Below are 21781 nucleotides of genomic sequence, written 5' to 3'. Positions count from 1 at the left end.
TGGTTTGGGAGCTTTGGAGACAGGGAAGCAGGCCTGTCACGTGCACCCCTTTCCTCACGTCTGTCGCCCACCAGCAAGGCGCCGTACACTGTACCCCTCAGCAAGGCATCGCCGAGTCTACTCCCCAGAAATGCGCCCTGCAGTGTTCACCCCCAGCTCTGTGTACCCACTGTGCTATCTGCCCCCGCCCTCCAGCAGTGTACCCACTCCTTCTGGAGCAGCCGTGGCACCAGCTGGAGCCTGTGGGGAAATAGAGAAGAGACAAAAGTGGGAACAGCAGGCTGTGGAGAGTGTCTAAACACAGGGCCTATTTAGGGGATTGTCTTGTATTTTTAGTTTGAAATTGGCCCACCCGCCAGCATTGTAGAAATGGCTCCCTGGGCCGGGCCCAGAGCCGTGCGCTTTCATTGCTCACTCGTCACCTTGGAGATAACCAAGGTCTCAGTCTGCCCATCCACGGATGGGACAGCATGAGGCTCATCTCGTCAGCTGCAGGGGGACAGGTCAGGAGAGCCTGCATGGTGGTCAGCCCAGTGCCTGGCCGGAGGGCGTCTGAAAGGCCTTCTGGTTGCAGGAAGGAGCCACTTCCCGGACAGCTCTTCAGAGACCGTTCAGAGGGGACAAACTCGGCCAGTCTGCTTCAATTCCCACTGATACTGTCCATACGGCATTAGTGCCAATTAGGAGAGCAAGGGAGGCAAAGCGTTTGGCCTGAGGCTTGAGCTGGTGGGAGGGTCACTGGGACAATTCGATTCCCCACCAGACAAATGTGATTACCGGTGCAGCCTGGGCCCACCCTCTCGGAGGGCCAGGGATATAAATGGCCAGGTGGGGCGGCCACGCTCACCCAGCCATGCAGATCCCCCGGCCCAGCGTGCGCGAGGCTGCCTCCATGTATGGCACAGCCGTGGCCGTCTTCCTGGTCATCCTGGTGGCCGCACTACAGGGTTCCGTCCCCGCCGAGAGCCCCTTCCCCTACCACATCCCTCTGGACCCTGAGGGGACCCTGGAGCTCTCATGGAATGTCAGCTACGTGCAGGAGATAGTTCACTTCCAGCTCCTGGTGCGGGAGTTCAAGGCCGGGGTCCTGTTTGGGATGTCGGACCGTGGTGAGTTGGAGAACGCTGACCTGGTCGTGCTCTGGACCAATGGGGACAGCGCCTACTTTGGGGTAAGTCTTTCCTCCGGCCTCAGCTTGCCCCCCCAGCCCCCCAGCTGCCCTTCCTCTCACACCCACCATCCTGAGGAAACTCTTCTCTCGCTACTCTGTTCAGGTTTACTCTGATCTTAGACAAGCCTATGTCCCAAGCCTGGGTGTCTTGGAGATGCCAATTCGAGGACAAAATGGGAAACAGATGTCTTCCCTGGTCCTTGACTACACACCACAAGCAACAGGGACGCCCAAGGAGCATAAACATAGGAAGGGCACACACGCCACATACACACACACTACTCCATGGATGTGCCCCCCCCCCGAGTGCAGAGCCCACAGTCTCCACTCGCTCAAACGACGTCCAGGGCACCCACACCCTCCCACGCAGGCCTAGTGGTTGCGTGTGACTAAGTACAGCAGCCAGCGTGCACACCAGGCCAGGACGCAGCTCTGGCAGGACAAGTGCTTGCACACGCGGATGAACTGAGCAGGTGCAGACACCCCCCGGCCCCCAGGGGTGGAACAAACCCACAGGGCTGACCTCTTGACTCCTTGCCTTCCAATTTTATCCTGTTCTTGCCATAAAGGATGGAGAAAGGGGGATTTTCCTTTCAAACTAGAGGGACTCTGGGGCCACGACAAGCTGAAGGGGGGTCCCAGGATGGGGGCCCCACACCTGCCCTGAGCCACCCCAGCCCCACGCCTTCCTCCCCAGATGGCCTGGCATCAGGATCTCTCTGGGCATGAACCCCAACTCTCCATAAAAAGACATAGAAAGATTAAACACTTTTTAAAGTTAGATGGCACCTTCTTCACCTGGGACGTGGGGAACCCACTGGAACACGGAGTCAGGAGAGGTGAGGCTGACTTGGCAGCCAGCTCCCAACACCCAGCTTCCATGCCCTCATCAGCAGAGTGAGGGGAGTGATCTCTCGCCACTTCTTCGGGGTTTTGTGAGTTGACACGAGAGCTGACACTGGCTGATATTTCCGGAACCCAACTGTGCCCCACCCAATCCCCTGCAAACTCTGCAGGCAGGTGCTTTGCCCATGTCACAGGTGAGGCAGGAGGCTGGGTGAGCTGCAGCATCTGCATGGGGTCACCCAGGTAGGACAGGCGGGAGCTGGCTGGTTGGGGCGCAGATCTGGCCCCCAGGCTGCCCTGCCTCCCACACAAGGACGCTCAGTGGCTCAGGGGGTCATGGCCAAGACAGCCCTGGGCAGCCCCCATTCAGAGACGTCTGTTCGGAGCAGCAGGGCCCCTGTCAGAGTACCGCTCCTCCTGGGGCTGCTTTTCCCGGCTGCCAAGAGAGCCGAGGCGACTTCACCCTCCTGCACACTGCAAGATTCATTTGCTCAACAAATTCCTATGCCAACAAATGTCAGACTTGTTTTTCTTCCTTTAACAATATGTTCAACAAATACATTGTAGCATTCCAGCTCGAGTATCACAGCGGACTTTCTGCCTCCGTTTAAAATTAGTCCTGCAAACCAGCAGTGGCCCCAGCAAGAGCTTTTCTGTGCTGCGTTTCTCTAGGGAAAATTTTGCAAAATCTTGTGCAGGTTTCTTTTTTTCTCAAGGAAATGTAGAAGATAGGCTTTAGCCTTGGAAGCAGAGTTACAAAAAAGTCTTAAGGCCAAGGACCCGTGGGGTTCCTGAGTCAGAACAGAAGCCTGCCCGCTGGGGAAGCGTCGCCCCACGCCAGCCTCCGTCCCAGGCCTTCTTTCCCGACACTGGCCTGAACCCTTCTTGTGCAAGGGAAGCAGCTGGGGGTAAACAAGGGCAGGGGTCAGCCAGACCTGCCAGCTGCCAACATCCTGGGAGAATGCAGCAGGTCTGTTTCCTCCCTGGGCCTCAGTTTACCCTCTGCAAGCAAGGCTAGGACCAGGGTGAAGGAAGCAAGACACCTAGGGCGCCATGTTTAAGGTGGCACTCACTCTCAGGGCTGCACGAGTGCACAGTGGGTCCCTGACAGTGAGCGCCACCTTAAACACTGTGCCTGGTTTCTCTGTGGGCTCCCCAAGACCAGCCCCATCTCTCTGTCTCTTCTCTATCTTGTCTCTAAGTCTCCCCTCTCCGAGGCTCCATGCGCCACCATGATCCCTCCCTCCGCAGACCAAGGGGAGCAGTGTTTGTCTAAGGCCCCTCCACCCCTCCGTTCCCAATCATGGCACTTTCTCAGCAATACAGATTCCCGGGTCCCACCCAGAGGTCTGGGAATCTTCAAGGCTAACCAGCCCTGGGGGCCCTGGCTGGCGTTTGAGAGCCCTACTTCATGGTCCCAGAGGAAGTGAGAGCAGTTCTGCTGTCTCCAGGCAGACACGGAAAGTGGGAGTGAGTGCCCACCCTCTGGCCCCCGGCCCTGGACCCACAGGCCCAGTGTGTCCTGTCTTACAGAGCTGCATGGAGGGCGGACAACTTGTGCTCTGCCCTCCGTCTGGGTGTCTGGTGCTCTGGGCCTGTGCTCGTCTCTGCAGGACGCCTGGAGCGACGCGAGTGGGCAGATCCACCTGGACTCGCAGCAGGATTACCAGCTGCTGCGGGCACAGCGGACCCCGGAAGGCCTGTGCCTGCTCTTCAAAAGGCCCTTTAGCACCTGCGACCCCCGGGACTACCTGATCGAGGTGGGTGGTAGCCGCGTCCCCGGGCTACCAGGGGCCAGTTGTGCACAGAGGGAAAGCCCAGGAGGGACCGGATGCAGCTGGGGGAGGGCAAGGCAGTGTGGAGACCAGCTCTGCTCTCAGCCTGTGATCTCCCAGGAACTGCTCTTAGTTGACACATAGCTGACACGTTTCTAGACGAGGGTTCTGCCCCAAAGCCTCACAGCCTGGGAGCGGAGTGAGCTTGTTCCCTACTGTGTGTCTCCTCCTGGTCATCATCTGCAGGTAGAATTCTGAAAAGAGCCCAGGAGACCTAGTTTCCCACCCTGGCCCTGCTGCCAACTTGCTGTGCGGCCCAGGGCAGGTCCCATTCTCCTCTGGGCCTCCGTTTCCCTGTCTGTAAATTGTGGAGGGGAACTAAATGATCTCTAAGGCCTGACCAGCTCTGCCTAGGCGTTCACAGCCACAGTGGAGCCACAAAAACCCAGGCTTCTCACACTACTCCAAGACCCCCACTTAGGGAGAAACAACCCACCTTGCCCTTGGGGACAAAGTCCTTTTAACCTTATGGTACGGCAGTCACATAACCATGTGGTACAGCAGCGAGGTGCCAACGGAGGAAACTGAGGCCAGACAGGGGAAGGATGTGCCCAGAGGCTCCTGGCAAGGTGGAGCTGAGCTGGCATCAGAAGAGGTGTCTGAGTCCTCGCCCTCCTGCCCCACCTTCCCCGAGGATGAGGCAAGGGCAGTCAAGGACGGTCTCTGAGAACTTTGCCCGGGGTCCGCCAGTGCCCATGTGCACTCAGCTCAGCCTCCAGGCCGGGTGTGGGGGAGGCTCCTGCCTGGAGCTCTGATGCCCTGTGCAGAGGGCGGCTTGGGGCTCCCAGGTTTACGAGGCCATGAATTCGGAGAGCAATTAGCCACCACCACAAACACAAACACATACACACATCCACCAGCGCTCGGAAAACCCACATGTGGACACAGGGTTACATGCATGGCAGCACCTTGAGAAAGCCAATCCAGCCCCCTTCCTCCCTGAGTGTCTAGAACTTTCTATGCCCACACTGTCCAATACCAATGGGGCTGGCGGTGGTTGTATTGGTCACTGCAGCTCTGCATGTTCAGTGTCAGGCATGTCACCAGCAGACAAGAGTGGGCAGGGACCTGGCATCCCCTGGGTTACGGAACCCAACTTGGTGGTGCGAGCGGGCGAGCACCGGGCCCTGTGTTGGCTGCAGGATGGCACCGTCCACCTGGTGTATGGAATCTTGGAGCAGCCATTCCCATCGCTGGAGGCCATCAACACTTCGGTCCTGCAGACAGGGCTGCAAAGGGTGCAGCTGTTGAAGCCCAACATCTCCACCCCCACCCTGCCCTCGGACATGCTCACCATGGAGATCCGCGCCCCTGACGTCCTGGTCCCCGGCCAGGAGACCACCTACTGGTGCTACATCAGCGAACTTCCAGATGGCTTCGCCAGGCACCACATCGTCATGGTATGTAGTGGGTCCGGGGCCCAGGTCCTGTACCAGCTCTGCCTTCCACCTGGGGCCTCCGTGACACGTCTGGGTCCTGGAGAGCTGTCCATGGTCCTGGTTGAGCGAGGTGCCCCGCTATGACCTGAACCCTAGGCGCCCCTGAACTTCCTGCAGCCACAAGTCCCCTCTGGTCCCTGTTGCTCTGCTCACACCCCATCTCCCAGGGCTTCTGTACCCCGGCTTCCCAGCCTGGACCAAACACAACTGATGTCTTCATTTCTGAGTCTTCCCTGGGCCTGGAATGGCTTTCATTGAACAGCAGCTCCACTCAGAACTCAATTGCTCTAAACACCGACCTGGAGATGGGATAGTAATGATAACAGCTGCTGAATGTCCACCACTTGCCTGACCTGGGGAGGGGAGGTCCCCCACTCCATCACCACAGTGGTGCTCAGGCAGCACTAGGTGTTATCATCCCTGTTCTGAGGGATGTGCAGCTGAGTCACACAGCAGGAAATGGCCGGCCTGACTGACGCTGCATCTGGTCCCTGGGCGCAGGCTCAGCCTCGGGGCAGCTCTTGTGTCCTTGTCCAGCCACTGCCATGTTCACACAAGGACAGCTGCCTTCCTCTCCCCACCTGATCAGGAAATGACTTGCCTGGTCCTCATTTCCTTGGCTCTGGAGCTCTTCATGGGCTTCTGGCAGATTCTGCCTGGTTCCAGGTTGGTGGCTCTACCCTCAGACTCCTGAGCCCCAGAAGCACTCCTGGAAATGGCCTTGCTTAACCCCTCCCCCCATTTTACAGATGGGCAAGCGGAGGCCCGTGCAGGGGAGCTGCTGGGCCAGAGGCTCCCAGTGGGGGTGAGCAGCCGGGTGGGCAGGTGTTCACTGCCCAGGCTCAGTGTGCCCTCCACCCTGCAGTATGAGCCCATCGTCACCAAGGGCAACGAGGCGCTCGTGCACCACATGGAGGTCTTCCAGTGTGCCGCCGAGTTCGAGAGCGTCCCCCGCTTCAGCGGGCCCTGTGACTCCAAGATGAAGCCTGACCGCCTCAACTACTGTCGCCACGTGCTGGCCGCCTGGGCCCTGGGCGCCAAGGTGCGTGCCCTGTGCTCCCGTGTCACCTCCCGGGCCTCCTTCAGTGTTTTTGGGGTCCCCCGTTCCTCCACACCTCTGTGTCCCCCACTTCTCTATTTGAAAGGTCCCACAAAGGGGCACTGGGGGTACTCATGAGACCACCAGAGAGGGCCCACGTCCGAACACCCCCCAGCTGTCTGTACGTTGCCTGCATTTCACCACTCGAGCCACGAAGGCTTTTTCCAGGCTTTGTTACTTTTCTATAAAAATGCGAAAGCCCCACGAGCTGTGTTCTTCACGGTACTGATTTTGTGTCCCCACTGGACTAGGAGGGGTTTGTGCACAGAGTGCTCCTGGGCCGGCTGGTGGCGGGGCCTCCCTGAGTGACGTCGTGGGGCTTTACTCAGCTTCCCCATGTCCAGAGGAGGGTGGGCAGGCTGTCCAGGGTCTCGGGCGGTCGGCTGGCCCAGGGGCACCAGAGCCCCGACTCCCTGACCCCAAGTCCAATAAAAACAGCCACGTGGACTGGTGATGAGTTGCCTGTCAGCAGAACAGCATCATTCTGTCCCCCTAAACCCCCCTGCAGCTCAGGCCCCAAGAGTTGCATGGGTTTGCCCCAACTCCTGTCCAGGGACCCCATTGTGACACCCCGGCCTGTCTGCCGGGCTGTGGTACCTGATGCCTGGCATCCCTCCCTCCTGCTCTCTGCAGGCCTTCTACTACCCAGAGGAAGCTGGCCTTGCTTTTGGGGGTCCTGGGTCCTCCAGATTTCTCCGCCTGGAGGTTCATTACCACAACCCACTGAAGATACAAGGTAGGGAGCTCTGAGAGCTGTTTTCCAGGCCCCTCCTCTGTCCTCCCCTCGGAAACGCTTCAACTCAGCCACGTCGAGTCGGGAGGATAATCGGGGTGTCTGTTCAGCCCCGGACTCCTCCCCAGCATCTAGCTTCCTTGTTATATGACCCACTGCGGCACGCACCCCTCTCGTGTCTCTCGTTCACCATCCATCCATCTCACATGACTGCAGTGGGCCCCTGGGCAGGGCCTTATCAGGCTGGCTCAGCACCCCCACACACCTCCTTCCTCAAACACCAGCTCCATGGACGTGGCACTGTCCCAGGTATCAGCCCCTGGGAAATGCAGGTAGAGGTTTCTGCCCATTTTGCAGATGAGGAAATTAAGGCCCAGAGTGAAGGGACCCCACCAGGGCCATGTAATGAGTAGGGATTCTGGGAGCCAGAGGTCTGGCTCTGGACTGTCTCCACAGTCTCCGTCATGCAGCCTTGCAATGACTCAGGCAAGGCTGGTCTGACTCCAAAGCTTCAAGGAATCACTTAGATGTTGGCGCAGTCTGAGGAAACGCGGCCCACCTCCTCCTCCCCACACTCTATCCTCACTTCGTGGCACCAGCCAGGGCAGGAAGCTAGTGTTCCATGTGCCACTTTCCTCGGAAGTCTAACTTCTGAGTCTGCTCAGACCAGGGGCCACCCCTCATCCCAGGCTGGGTGACATGCCAGCACCCAGGCATGGTGGCTCTGCCCTCTCAGAACAGACTGGGCCAGGACAGGGCAGCTGGTAGCATGGCAGGATGCAGGCCATTTCAGAGCTAGCATGGTCCCTGCCTAGCACCCACCTTCCAATGGCCTGACCGATGGAGGCACAGCTCCCAGGACTGTCCTCAGGGCAAGTTGTCCCCTGGCTCAACTGGGGATGAGCTTTCCTCCGGCTTCTCAAAACACATCACAACAGAGCAAACGTGTGCCTCGAGTGTGAGTGTGCAGATGGGATTCTCTCCCCACGTGTTTTTGTGTCAGGGTCGGCTCCTTTCCCTGACCCTCAGCAGTGACACGAGCAGTTGGAAAGTCTGACGTCACCCTGGACCCAGCGGGGCAGTGCTGGGATTGATTGGTGATGTCTGCCCAGGTGCAGGTTCTCAGGTTTCCTGTTTGAGTTTGTACCCAACTCACCACTCAATGGGCACAATCCTCAGGCCCCATGTGAAGCAGGGTAGCGATCTCGGTCCCCAGTTTACCATGCCAGACCTCAGGTCCAGCAAAGTGACTTGGCCTGCCAATCACCAGACAGAACTGAAAGGCCTGAGTCAACTGTTGGTTCCGGACTGCGTGTCCTGCCTGCAGTGTAGGGGACGGGCAAGCGAGCTGGGCCAGGCAGTGGGGGCTGCTGGGTCACCCTATGCCTGAAGGTGTACAACCAGAGTCAGTCTGTAGGATGGAGATGCCCGTTGATGCTGTATCAGAAACTGAAACTATTTTCCTGTTTCACCAGCATCTCCCACCGTATGTAGGCTTCTTCCCTCTCACTCTCTCTTTAAAAAAAAAAAAAAAAAAAAAAGACGCTTACTTTCACTTGTGTAACTGAGGAGCAGACATAGCCTGTGAGATAAGATTATCAGCTGCAGGCTGGGTCCCAGCCAGTCCCTCCCTAGCTGCATGACCCTGGGTGGGTGACCGTCCCCTGGCCATGTTTGCTCACCTCCCACAGCTCTATTGAGGCTGGAAAAGCTCATGCACGTAACAGTCCCACCTGGAGGTGGGTACCAGGCTGTGCACAACCCGTGGCTGCCAGGGCTTTCTTCCTGGCGGCATAACTGACACTTCGTGTTGCCGCTGGAATTATCTAGCACGGACAGAGAAAGGCATAAGTCAACTTGGGCCTGAGCCTCATACAGGATTTACTGCTCATTTAAAACCGGAAAGCAAATAGATTTTTCAAAACTCCGTATGCGTCAGGGAAGTCTGTCTTTTCCTGCTTATCTGGTTGTATTTATGGACTCTTTGCTAAATATAAGGACACTCCTGTCACTTCACAAATCTGGAGATAGGCTGCTTTTCTATAAATATCAAAATTCCACAATTATTTCATTATTTAATCTCCATCTGAATTTGGACCAATTGCATCTCCCTTTTTATTGTTATCCACTGATGCTGTCAGCCCAGGGATATAGAGGCTGTCAGCTTGGCCATTGCAGGGGAGGGTGGAGTAGGGAGGGAGGGAGGCAGAGGCAAGAGGGGGTGTTCTTGGCTCCACCTCAGAGCAAATGGGCAGGGAGCCACTGGGCTCCCCAACAACACCCTGGGCTCCGATCCCAGTTCAGTCTTTTCCCAGACCTGCGATCTTGCGCAGGGTCTGAGCCTCAGTTTCCTCATCTGTAAATTGGGGACGATGACTCTTTGGTTACCCGGGCTCTCATACCCACCTCCCAGCTCCACTGTACACTCCAAGGAGTTGGGCCACGTCTGTGTCTCCCCCAAGTGATCAGCCCCTTAACCACCCGAAGTACTCAGGGCCTCATCACTGACCCACTCCAGGCAGGGGTAGGGCAGGGGAAAGGCGACTGAAGGCCACATGGTTTGTGTGGCTGTGCCCGTGGGTGCCAGCATCCCTGGGCTTCTGACCCTCAGCTTCGTATGACCGCTCGGAGGCTAGCGGGGAGCTTCGTGGACTCTCCAATTAGCAACTGCAAGAAGAGCGGGCAGGTGTGGCTGGGCAGTGATGGGCAGAAGCACTGAATTCTCCTTGGCTTTGAGCTGAGGCCCAGAGATGGAGAGCAACTTGCCTGAGAGCACACAGCACACTGTTGGCCAAGTGGGGCCCAGACTGTGGGTGAGCCAGGAGGCTGAACCCTTAATGCTGTGCTTCTCCTGGGGTCCAGCTCCTGCTCAGGTTTTTCCTGAGATGTCTACTCAGTCAGCGCACATGCTGGGGCTGCCTGGGTCCCGCAGGACAGTAGTCACAGGAGTGAAGTGGGAAATCTCAGAAAGGAGGCACCTTAAGCATTCCTGGTTGACTTCAGTGGACGGGTACACTCTCGCTTGCCCATCTTTGACGAGTGGGCCAATGGACACAGTTCCACGGCCTCCTCTTCGCCCAAACCTCACCGACGGGTCATGCTGCAGGCCCATCCCAGTGCAGAGTCCTTTGAACATGGGGGAAGACCGTCAAAGCCCTCGCCAAGCCTCTGAGGTGTGTGCGAGCTTCGCAAATCTACGGCAGACGTCTCACCCCACGTGACTCAGCACGATTTTAGTTAGTTGCCTTTATCAAGTCTCCCCAAAGCCCTCAACTTAGTTTCCACAGAAACCACGGCTCTTTCTTGCCACATGGGGATTGCATGGTGTGCGTTCAGTGCGTCTGTGGCAGCCCCGGCAGTGTGTCTGCCTGGCACCAACAGGTGTGGGGACAAGGCAGTGGGCTCTTGGTACACACCGCAGGTGGGAGCAGGGTGGGTGACCGGTGTGGCCTCCTGGCTGAGGGCGGCTGGGGGTCAGTCTGCCGGGGTGGGGGAGAGGGAGGGCTTTTGCTCACCCGCTTACCATCTCCCAGGCCGGCGCGACTCCTCGGGCATCCGTCTGTACTACACGGCCACTCTGCGGCGTTTCAATGCGGGGATCATGGAGCTGGGCCTGGTGTACACGCCCGTGATGGCCGTCCCCCCGCAGGAGGTGGCCTTCGTCCTCACAGGCTACTGCACGGACAAGTGCACCCAGATGGTGAGTGGGGCTGCCTGGACCGCCGTGGTTCCCCTGCTAAGGCCCTACAGGGGGTGGCTAAGGAAGGGCGGCTGAGTGGCTTGGATTCCTCCACCCCTAAATCCCTCTGCAGCTTCACCAGGGCCCCTCTCCTCTCTGTGCACAGAGGAGCCTTCCGCGGGCCAGTGAGCACCTGCACCCCTCCCGCAATGGCCAGGCTCCCACTTGTCCACACCACGTGCCAGCACTTTCAGGGGCTGCATTTTCAAACACGCGCTCGTGCCGTGAGTAAGACAGACATACACTCACCGCCAAATATGCAGGCAGGGCAGCTCACGATAAAGCCCCCTGGCCCAGTACCTTCTCCCCGAGAGAACCACTCAGTGGCTCTTCCGTGTCCTTCCAGACTTCTCTCCTACATGTTTCTGCATGCCCTCACACGTGGCGTGTTCAGAAACAAACTGGTGAACTGTGTCCTGTAACTTGCCTTTTCATGGCTTCTTAGCACCGCGTAGCCTGGTTTCCACTGTGGACTTCACTGGGGCGGACCAAGCAAGACCAGTGAGGTGCCCAGGGCGTAAAATGCCAGGGAGCCCCGGTTCTTGGGACCATGGGATGGCAGGTCGGTGTTGAGACCCAGAGCACACAGTGGGGGGCCCAGCTTTCGGGGGAGTAGAATTGACCCCCAAACCCTGTGCCCTCGGGGTCCACTTGCCTCACCCAACCCCGGCCTGTGCTAAACTGTTCCCTAGTCAGCGGTGCCCAGGACACTGTCGACTTGTTCCAGAGGGGAAGAAGTTTGCAGGGAAGACTTGTGCACGTGGGAAAACATTCTTCAGCTCAATTCCTAGACGTGAAGTTACCCGCATAGGGGCTGGAGCTTTAATTTGAATTAATTTGGCAAAATGCTCCCCCCGAAGCCCGTTCCCACGCAGTACGAGAGGGTGCCCAGTTCCCAGACTTTCCCACCCACTATGTTATCAGTATTTTAAATATTTTCTCAGTTACTGGGGAGAGGAACATTGCACTGCCATTCAGCGTGAATCTCTCCGACTGTCTGTAGAGTTGGAAGATGTCTTCATCTGTTGGCCATTTGTTCTTTTCTGTGACAATCTGTTTCTAACCTCGGTCCAGTGTTTCTTGCGGGTTGTTTGCCTTGCTATTGGTTCAAGTTCTTTCTATATTATGTGGCTGATATTTCAGCATCTGGTGTGAATGTTGGCTTCTCAGAAAGGCCTGCAAGGTAAGTGTCACCACCCCGTTCCACAGACAAGGAGACTGAGGCTTGCCAGGTCTCAGTGCCAGCAGTAAGACTGTCCGCCTTCCAAGCGGTGCCACCGCAGCGGACAGTTTCGTGGTGTGGCTTACAGTGGGTCTGCCTTCTCGTGGGCTCCCTGAACTTCCAGGTCCTCTGACCACTAGGCAAGCAGAGTGTCCTCAAGCTGAAGGGTGACAGCTGTCAGACTATGCAGGACACATTTGGTCCTGCAGTACATCAGCTCCTTTGTTCTGAGACAAGAGGTGAGAGATCGTAACCACACCCAGCATCTGATATGTTCTCCCGTGGCCCCAGAGTTCCCATCAGTGACATATTTTGCTGTGTGAAAAACCCCCAGGCCTGAGCCTGGAGCTGGGGAGTGACCTCCTGGGAGCTCGCCACCGGGAGAGAGTGACCCCAGGCCAAGTTAGTGCCCATTGCAGGGACCCGGGTCAGCGTGCCTCTTGCCGGCCTGAGAATGCAAACCTGCCTTCTCTTACCAGAGTCTCCAAATACTTGACGGGAGGAAGATGAAAAGGACTGTTTTCTCTTCTTCCCCTTCCACAGCACGTTTTTTCAGATGTTGCATTTGTGTGGACTAGTCATTGAAGGGACTCCTCTCTGTTAGCAGATCACTGAGGGGCATACATTCTGTGTTCAGTCTGGCGTGCTCTAGATTTTTGTCCCGCTAGACAAGCCAAGGAAAAGTGTAGCGTTTCAGACCACAGCCCCCGGACAGCACATCCTCTCCACCCATCAGCGAATCTCTGGGCCAGCTGTTGGCCTCTGGAACCCAGGGCCCAGTGTGTTAGTACAGGGGCCCAGTTGGCACAAATGTGGCCGTAAGGTTTCCCAGGCAGCAAATCATTGCAAGGGGGCAAAAAGCTATCGCTAATGACAAGGGCAGGGACAGTAGCTGGTGGAGGGCAGGACGGAAAGCATCTAGGTGACGAGGTGACCTGCAGGAAGCACAGCAGTACAGGGGACGGCCTGCGCTGCTGCAGTGTAGATGAAACAGAGCAGAACGCGGGGGTGCACGGTCAGGGAGATAACAGAGTTGTTAAGAAAGCGCTGTGGCGTGTAATCCATTTTAGGAAACGTTCTATCTAAACAGAGTTAACACTAGGTTGGGGAAAACGTCCATCGTCTGGAAAATTCCCTCATGCCCTAACAGCAAAGCGAGGCGTCTGGATGGGAGGGCTGGCCTGCTTCTTCTGTGCTGCCAGCTGCCAGCTCTGGTGGCCAGTGCTACAGCTAGAATGCGAGGTGACTGACGGCAGGGGAAGGCCACCCGGCGATCGTGCAGGGGAAGCGAGGTCCTGGTGAGGGGCAGCTGGGGCCTGCAACGCCGGATGGGACGACCCAGCACTGTGTCCACCAGACATGAGCCTGCAGAGCAAGGAGCCAGGCTGTGCTCACCTTGGCAGCCCTGCCCACAGTCCCTCACCTTACGGTCTTTGAATGAACACAGAATAAACTATCAGCCTCCGGGGGCACAAGACAGGCCTGAAAGGAAGCCACCCACACCTGAAGGAGCCTTCGGGCTCCAGGCCTGGTAGCTGCTAGGGAAGAGCTGGGTGATGTCGCTCTTAGGGGGCAGCTCGTTTCCGCTAAGTTTTCTAATGGGGATTTAACTGATGGGGAGAAAGACGAGGCCCAGGAATGCAGTTTCTAGGGAAACAGACTCAGGCATTGCTGCCCCGTGGCCCATGGTCGGTGCCAGCAACCAGCGGAGCGCAGGCATCAGGGTTCCCCACATGGTCCAGCCCTGCCTCCCCCTGACCCCACAGGCCCTGCCTCCCTCGGGAATCCACATCTTCGCCTCTCAGCTCCACACACACCTGACGGGGAGGAAGGTGGTCACGGTGCTGGCCCGGGACGGCAGGGAGAGGGAGATTGTGAACAGGGACGACCACTACAGCCCTCACTTCCAGGTAGGGCCCCACCCCACCCCACATGGGCCTGTGTAACCTCTCTCCCAACAGCCATAGCAGCACCCCAGTGCCGGGCTTCCTTCTCCTGGGCCAGGTCTAGATACCTGACAAGGTGCACAGTGACCCGCCCGTCCCCCTTGAGGGTTTAATCTAACGGAGGGACTCTGGTGGGTGGCTGATTGCGGGATTTGGGGGACCCAAGCAGACCAGTAACCTCTGTCTTAGAAACCATCTTGTTTGAATCCCTTCCTGGCAGAGGCCAAACAGCCAGTCCTAGCTTCGCCCAAGGGGCTGGGACAAACTTACACCCCAGAGGGCCGGGGAGGGGGCTGGAGTTGGGTCAGCAGCTCTCTGAAGCCCCCCCTTCTCCCCACACAGGAGATCCGCATGCTGAAGAAGGTTGTGTCTGTCCACCCGGTGAGTCCCCGGTCAGGGCTGGGGGCGCCGTCCCCAGAGGGCAGAGTCAGAAAGCGATGGCGGTGGGGATGGGCAGGGACCGTGCAAAGGGCTTCTACAACCATGTCCGTTCAGGGCAAGGGCTGGGCTGTCCCACGGTGAGACTCACCAGCACTTCACAGACAGGCCTCAAAGGGGTTGGGACCAGACTGCATTCCAAGTGACGTGCATCGGTGCATCCGCCCGCCTGGTCAGCTGACCACAAAGCCCGAGAGCTTTGGGGAGAGATGAGGGCATGGGAGTCACCGGTGGGGCTTCCAGTCATGCAGAAGGGGAACCCTAGGCCAGGTGGGGCTTTCCTAAGTTCACTGAGGACTAAGACATGACCAACTAGTCCGCATGACCATAGTCCGTGTATTAAGGGACCTCAGAAGCTGATGAGTAGTCCCTCCCTGGGGACTCAACTTGTAGTCGTCACAGCTGGGCTCCTCAGGAATGATTGATGGAACAGGCCTAGAGCACCTGTTCCCCAGGTGGGCAGGTGCTGACGGGTGTCTGCTGGTTTGGTTCTGCAGGGAGACGTGCTCATCACTTCCTGCACATACAACACAGGAGACAGGAAGCTGGCCACCGTGGTAAGTCACCCCGGCTTCCCTGTCGCCTGCCGGGGCCCCGGGGCTTCTGGCTCAGGACTGTCCACACTTTCATGAGGACAAGTCTTAATTCCTCACCTTGTGTGTAGGCTGCTGGAGGGTAGGGGGGCGCCTCCCTCGTTCACTCACTAGACCAGCAGTTCTCACAGCGTGGCTGGAGAGCGCAGAGCTCCGCGTGGCACCATTTGATTGATGAATGAATGAGTGAATGAATGAATGAATGAATGAATGAATGAATGCACTGAACAAATGGAAGTGCTAAAGCTGACGATCGTGTCTGCGTGTGCAGGGCCGGTGCTGAGCGTCCTCTTCTCCATCTCCCAGGGTGGCTTTGGTATCCTAGAGGAGATGTGTGTCAACTACGTGCACTACTATCCCCAGACACAGCTGGAGCTCTGCAAGAGCGCCGTGGACACGGGCTTCCTGCAGAAGTATTTCCACCTCGTGAACAGGTGATGGCTCCGGGGAGTGTGACTGCTTGTGCTCTCTGTCCCCCGGCATGGCAGGGAAGCCCCAATAAAGAAACTCCCAGGCTCCGTTAGGCAGCTGGGTGGAAGTGAGGGATGCAGGGCAGGTTCTCAGAGCTGGATGAGCATGCGTGTGGCGACCGTACCGCCACCGTCCCCAGAGGAGCCTGTGGCAGGCATCACTAGTCGATCCCCCGCACGCGTCTCCTGCCAAGTTTAGACTTGGCCTGAGAAGCACCCTCAACCCAGCCCTGGGCGGCCATTCCCAGGTAGCACGAGAGATGAAGCCGACTGGCCATCTCGGGTGTGGAGGCAGGGCCAAGACACCTGTTAGGAAGCTCCGTGGAGGCAGCGGGCTGAGGGCCCCTCTGGGGACCCCACCCCGTCTGCAGGCAGGTGTCACCTGTGCCCTGCTGGGCTCCTCTTCCATCTGGGCTGTTCCTTGCCCCTGCCAGGTTCAACAGTGAGGAAGTCTGCACCTGCCCTCAGGCCTCCGTGCCGGAGCAGTTTGCCTCTGTCCCCTGGAACTCCTTCAACCGCGACGTCCTCAAGGCCCTGTACGGCTTTGCCCCCATCTCCATGCACTGCAACAAGTCCTCGGCCGTCCGCTTCCAGGTGGGTGTGTTGGGGGCACACACAGTGGGGCTGGTGGGCAACCCTCAGCCACACCCTCAGCCCTTGCTGGGTGCCCAGTGGCAACCCCTGCAGCTGCCCACGCCTCTGTGCCCACATCAGCCCAGCTTCCGCAGACGCCCAGTGTGAGGTGACAGGGCTCCCCTCCGAGGAGCTGGCAGGAAGCACTCACACAAAACGGTCAGAGAAATCAGCTAGTGACAGGCCCAGACAGACAGACTGCCCGCAGAGGGAGAAACCCATAGCACCCACATGGGCAGGCAGATACCCTCTCCTGGGCACCTCGATCTTGGTGGTATGAGCAGGGTGCCAGCAACCTCCCCCGGAGCCTAAAAATAAAGCGCGAGGGAGGGGCAGGTGAGAAACCAAACAGCCTGAAACTGGGAGCTGGTTTGCCTCCTTATCTGAGACACACAGGGATTCAAAGGCAGCTCATTTATCCCCCAGGAGCTGCCTGTGGGAGGCAGGGCGGCTGAGGCAGACAGTGAAGGCTCTGCAAATCCAGGAGGCAGATTTCCTGGGAGCGTTCAGGAGCCGGATTAATTGCTAACTCAAACATTTCCAGCCCCAAGGGAAAGGCTGATCCTGGCTCCTCTGAGAGTAGCGTGGGGTGGGCACCTGACGTGGTTGCAAACATGGCGTTTGACTCAGCCTGTGGGAAGACATGACTAAAACCTTATCCTGTACCGAGACTTTGACTGCTTTGTTTGGGTGAAGACTGAAGTGAGGGTGGGCAGGGAGGTGGACGGGCCAGGGTGACCTCCAGGTAAGGACACCCAAGTAGCCACCGGGGAGCAGGGGCGGGTGAGTTTGATTTGGGACAAGGTGAGTTTGAGGGCAAGAACCCAAGAGGCCATCGGGAAAAGTGGCTGGGGAGGGAGCACCCCGTTTTGCCCCTCCAGCCTCAGTTTACCTCCTGGTCCTTCCTTGCAGGGTGAATGGAGTCTGCAGCCCCTGCCGGAGATCGTCTCCAAGCTGGAAGAGCCCGTCCCTCGGTGCCCAGCCAGCTGGGGTCAGAGCTCCGGTGGGCCCACCATGGTCAGCATTGGTGGGGGCAAAGGTTGAATGGGGACCGTCTCCTTGCTCCCCCTTCCATGCCGTTCCTGTGGGCTCATGCCAGCTCTGTGCACCCAAACTCTCTGAAGACCCCCATGATACAGGTCTGTGTGCCCAGGACAAAAGGGCTGGCCGATGCCCTTTCCTGAGATCATGGCCCATTCCAGCATTCTCCCCTTGCATGGCCAAGAAGATCCCGAGAGAGCTCCCAGTTTACCCACCAGGACTGCGTGGACCAAGACCCCCTCCACAGCCTTTGGACGAAGTGAAAGGATAACCCAGCTCGGTGGTCTAGAGTCCAGTGTCCCAAAAGCCCTGCTTGTCTCGCTAGGAGGGGCCAGTCCTCCAGGGACAAGCCACGCCTGGCTGTGGGCAGACTCACCCCGCCTCCCCAGCCCCAATTGATGGAGAATTGTGCTGCTGTGTGCTGGGTCACACACTAAACATTTCCCTGCAGAGTGGCTCGTTCGTCACTGTGGGTGGCTTCCCTGCCCATGGAGGCAGGACAAGCCATTTAGCTGGTTAGAGACTTGCCTGGGAAATTGCTCTGTTGCAAGGTAAATAGATATTTTCACCCACCTAAAGGGAAACCCTCCCAACAACTCTCGCCACCACCAAAGATGAGAGAGCAAAGATCCAGGAGAGCATTAGGGTGCCAGCTCAGGGGAAGTGGAGTTAGTAGCCCAGGTTCCTCTGTCCTCCATGGAACAAGCAGTTAACAGCCCCAGGCATCGGACCCGCATTAGAAACCCATGCCGCCTTGTAGTGCACGTGTGACTTAGGCAGACCATTTCACCCCCTGCCCCTCAGTTTTCTCCTCTGTAAAATGGGGCCAGTGTGATGCCGGCTAGCGAGACGGTAAAGCCCCCACACAGGGCAGCCCCCAGTGAAAGCTAACAGGGTGGCCTTGCTCCCACGAGAGAAAGCCTTGTCTGAGCATCCTCCCTGAGCTGGAGTGGGAACGTGCCTCAAACTTCCTGGTCAGTCTCCACCTTCCTCCCCTCTGAGCTGCCTCCCATTTAAGGCCAAGTTCGGCTCTCTGGTGGTTTCTGCAGGGAGTAACAGAGGAGGCTGTGTTCAGCCAGTTCAGCAAAAACGCTGCACAGCCTCTAGGGGAGAGAGAGGGTGATGGATGGGCCTTCGCGTTTCCCCCCGCCCCTTTACACCCCAACAGACGTCAGCTAAGTGGCTGCTTCTCCTTCTGCGAACCACTTCATTACAGATGGGAACAAACGGGCCCATACGCTCTGCACTGCATCATATAAATCATGGCTTCCCGCACCGTAAGTCACAGGACGCGATCGCTGTCAAATGCCAGGTCCAGGCAGAGGCTGGAGAGCCGGCCGGCCCTCCGTCATTTTTATAGCCTTGGATGACAGCTGGAGGAGAGGCCCCTCCCAGGCTTAGGAGGGTGGCCTGGAGCATCCCAGCCTCTGGCCTTGGTCTTCTGGCCCAAGAAGACCCCTTTCCTCTGATCAAGTCGGTCTGCCAGGCCAGACAGGGGTCCTGGTCAGCCAGCACCCTGGGAGACGCTGCAGGCAAGCCTGCCTCACACCACCGACCTCTGGCTGGCCATCACCATTTTGTCCCCAAACACCCAAGAGGCACTTGTGGCATTTCAGTCTCATCGACGGGCGAATCAAGATTCACAGAGGAGAAATGGCTTGCCCAGAGTCCCCTGGAGGCATAGTGGTGATTAGAAATCACACCCAGTTCCAGAAACTTCCACCATCCACAGTGAACCCCCTCCCACACACACACACTTTGCTCACGTTCACACTCTCAGGCTGGACCTTCTCTCCCTCCTGAGGGCAGCCTGTTGGCCTCCTACAGAGACCACTGCTTGAGCCCCGCCCCACACATCTCCTGGCTCCGACAGCGTCTCCCTCCCTGGATTATTATACCCAATGCTGTTGATGAAGCTGCCACCACACACACTGTTTCTGTGATAACACTCTTAATAAACCCACGACATAGGGGCTGTTTCTGCTCCCACTGACAGATGGGGAAACTGAGGCTTAGGGACCTAAAGTTAGGTGCCGAGATTCCAGAGGGAGTCGTGGAGCCCAGAAGTACCCCCGGGTCTAATTGCAAAGTCTGGGCTGCCTACCTCCATTTCCTTACTTAGGAAGCAGACACGCTCCCTGGCCCTTGTGACAAGCGCACCTGGGGAAACACTTTATTACCTGAAAACTATTGTCAGGGTGAGGGGCTACCTTGACCAAGCCCTCTCATGACTCTCCAGGCTCCCCAATCTTCTGACCAATTGGGGTGGTGGAAAGAGCCAGGTGGGGTCTGGGTTCCCATTCCTCCCTCTGCTGTGTGGTTCTGGGCAATTTGCTTTCCCTCTCTGGACCTCCATCTCCTCATCTGTCCATTGAGGAGAAGGTTCCCCAGCTTCCTGGGAACAGGACGAGATCCATCAGCTATGAGTCCCAGGCCGAAATGTCTACGCAGGATCAATATGGAGAGGGCGGGGAGTTGGGGGTGGAGGGCTCCCGGGCTCCAGGGTCCAGCCAGAGCAGGGGTATCTGCCTGAGCTGGTGCCTGGATGCGCCAGGGTCGTGCTGTCCAGTGGCCATTAGCCTCAAGTGGCTATTTAAGCTTAGTTTTAAATGAATGAAAATGAAACATTCAGATTCTTGGCCACACCTGCCATATTTCAAACTCTCCGTAGCTACGTGGGGTCCACGGCCACTGCACTGGACACCGCGGACGTACAGCATTTCCATAATGGGCAGTGCTGGCCAGGGCCGTGCGTCCAGACAGCACCAGCTTAGCCGAGTTCCACGGATCCTTGGCGCTGAGCGCCCCCCCCGCCCCCCCCCCCCAAACAGGCTGCAGTGGGCCCGACTCTGGCTGGCTCTGGACAGAGCACCTGGACCACCCCAGGGGTGCAGGGTTTCCACGGGGCCATTTTGGGCAGACCAGTCTTCCTGGCTAAGGATGGTCCCTCCTGCTGTGGAAAGTTGGGCCTCCTTGCCCCACCCCCACTCCTGCAAAGTGTCAGTAGTGCCTCATTGTGACCACCAGAAATACCTCCGTGGGACTCAAATACTCCCATGGGGACAGATACTCTTCACCTCCCCCAATTGCCAAAGGATGGCTGAGTCCCTGGCCTCCACTCCTCCATCCTGTTGTGCAGATGGAGAAACTGAATCCAGGGGTTCCTGGGTGCTCCCCTGGGTGCTCCCACCTTCCCCTGCTCTATTACAGCCAAAAGTAAAGCTTCTCGTTATAGCAGTGTATCCCCACTTAGTGCCTTTCTACTATGCACCCTGCGCCTGGTGGGGCCAGGGCCCTTCTAACATGCACTGAAACTGTGAACAGTGACCCTGGGACACGCACGGCCCTGTTTGCTCGTCTCTTTCATGTCCTCTCCCCGTACTCCACCCACCTCACCCACATACTCCACGGTTCCTGTATTTTCAGGGAGTTCTTGGATGGAAGGCAGCACACTGTGTCCGGTGAAGCCCACACCAGAAACTGTTTTCATGGGAAAGTCCTAACAGGGACTTGGGGAGCCTTCAGTAGAAGATTCTAGACTTAGAATTGTGCTTCTGAGCTTCAGTGGGGCTGGGTCATGACCCCAATGTAAGTGGGTCTAGAAGCTGCCCTCAAGCACATTTGCTCATAAACAGAGGTCTGAACCCAGGATGGGCCCAGGACCATCACAGTTGCCCCAAGCTGGTTCCACTGTCCCCTAGTTCCTCTGGTCCTGGCTTTTACTCCCCCCAGCCCCTCTCCTTCGTCTGGTCTGAAATACTTATTACATAGGAAAGAAAGGCACACAGTTGGTAGATGGCCGTGAAGGCTAAATAGATCAGGAGAGGGAGATGGGGTGTATGGGGTGGCCGTTAGAGACAGCCTTGCTAAGAAAGTGACATTAGTTAAAATCCTGAAGAAGGTGGGGGAGTGAGCCCCCTGGGAATCTGGGGAGGGCCTTCTGGCAGAAGGAACAGCCGTGCAAAGGCCCTGAGCGGGGTGAGATTGAGGAACGGGGAGGAGGCCAGCATGGCTGAGCAGAGTGGGGGAGGGGAGGAAAAGTAAGAGCAGTCACCATGGGTGAGGTGTGACACATGAGAGGAGAGGGACAGCCTCACACAGCCTGCCTTCCACCCAGGACTCCCCAAAGCACTCAGCTAGTGGCCCAGACGCACCAGCTCCCGGCCTGCACTGTGGGCACACTGCATCCTCCCACCCCTTGATCTGCGCCAGGAGACATGAGCTTCTGTTCGCGACCTTCACCCTCTGCCCCCTCCTCAGTCAGAAATCAGAGCTGTGCCTTCCGCATCTGAGAGGAGATGTACCCACTGTTCTGAAGGGGGAGGAGGCAGATATCTAGGGTCCCCTGGTGGCAGTTGCCAGGAGATGCCTCCGGTGCCCGGGGTGGGCTGGGGCAGTCACTCCCAGGCCACCTGTCTCCTGGCCCACAGGCAGGAGGGGTTCTGTGAGTCTGCCGGCATTTAGAGGGTTAGCATGTTTGTTTGCGCAGGGAGCCTTGGGCTTTAAGCCTTTCATTTGGGGGAGATTGAAGAATAAAGCTGAGAAGGGAATAAAGGCAGAACCAGAAAGGCTCGTG

At 57.7% G+C, this 21781-nt stretch overlaps 1 protein-coding gene and 1 long non-coding RNA gene across 2 annotated transcripts; one reads left to right on the top strand and one right to left on the bottom strand.

Annotated features, from left to right (window-relative positions):
* Positions 1–459: 459 nt before the first annotated feature.
* Positions 460–18190, top strand: DBH (dopamine beta-hydroxylase). The gene is made up of 12 exons (XM_019728961.3): positions 460–1171; positions 3631–3777; positions 4995–5252; positions 6157–6333; positions 7024–7126; positions 10657–10823; positions 13851–13994; positions 14373–14411; positions 14966–15025; positions 15368–15495; positions 15966–16125; positions 17077–18190. The coding sequence occupies exons 1-12, from the start codon at positions 821–823 to the stop codon at positions 17206–17208; spliced, it is 1866 nt and encodes a 621-aa protein (XP_019584520.3). The 5' UTR covers positions 460–820; the 3' UTR covers positions 17209–18190.
* LOC141571205 (uncharacterized) lies at positions 13118–16121 on the bottom strand. Its single transcript, XR_012495995.2, has 2 exons — positions 15122–16121; positions 13118–14985 (listed from the first exon to the last, which is right to left on the bottom strand). It is a non-coding gene; the product is annotated as an uncharacterized LOC141571205 (long non-coding RNA).
* Positions 18191–21781: the final 3591 nt, after the last annotated feature.

This window comes from Rhinolophus sinicus, chromosome 16, assembly GCF_057876585.1.
Source record: "Rhinolophus sinicus isolate RSI-liver-muscle chromosome 16, RSI-T2T, whole genome shotgun sequence".
NCBI classification, from domain to species: Eukaryota; Metazoa; Chordata; class Mammalia; order Chiroptera; family Rhinolophidae; genus Rhinolophus; species Rhinolophus sinicus.
The sequence above is the reverse complement of the archived record's forward strand: the minus strand, read 5'-3'. Positions and strand labels throughout refer to the sequence as shown.

Bases quoted from the DNA above. Each gene is read 5' to 3' on its own strand.
- DBH (XM_019728961.3), top strand. From the start codon at position 821: ATGGCCAGGTGGGGCGGCCACGCTCACCCAGCCATGCAGATCCCCCGG. The intron at 14,412-14,965 runs GTGAGTCCCCGG...TTGGTTCTGCAG, and splicing joins AGGTTGTGTCTGTCCACCCG to GGAGACGTGCTCATCACTTC. The intron at 16,126-17,076 runs GTGGGTGTGTTG...CCTTCCTTGCAG, and splicing joins CCTCGGCCGTCCGCTTCCAG to GGTGAATGGAGTCTGCAGCC.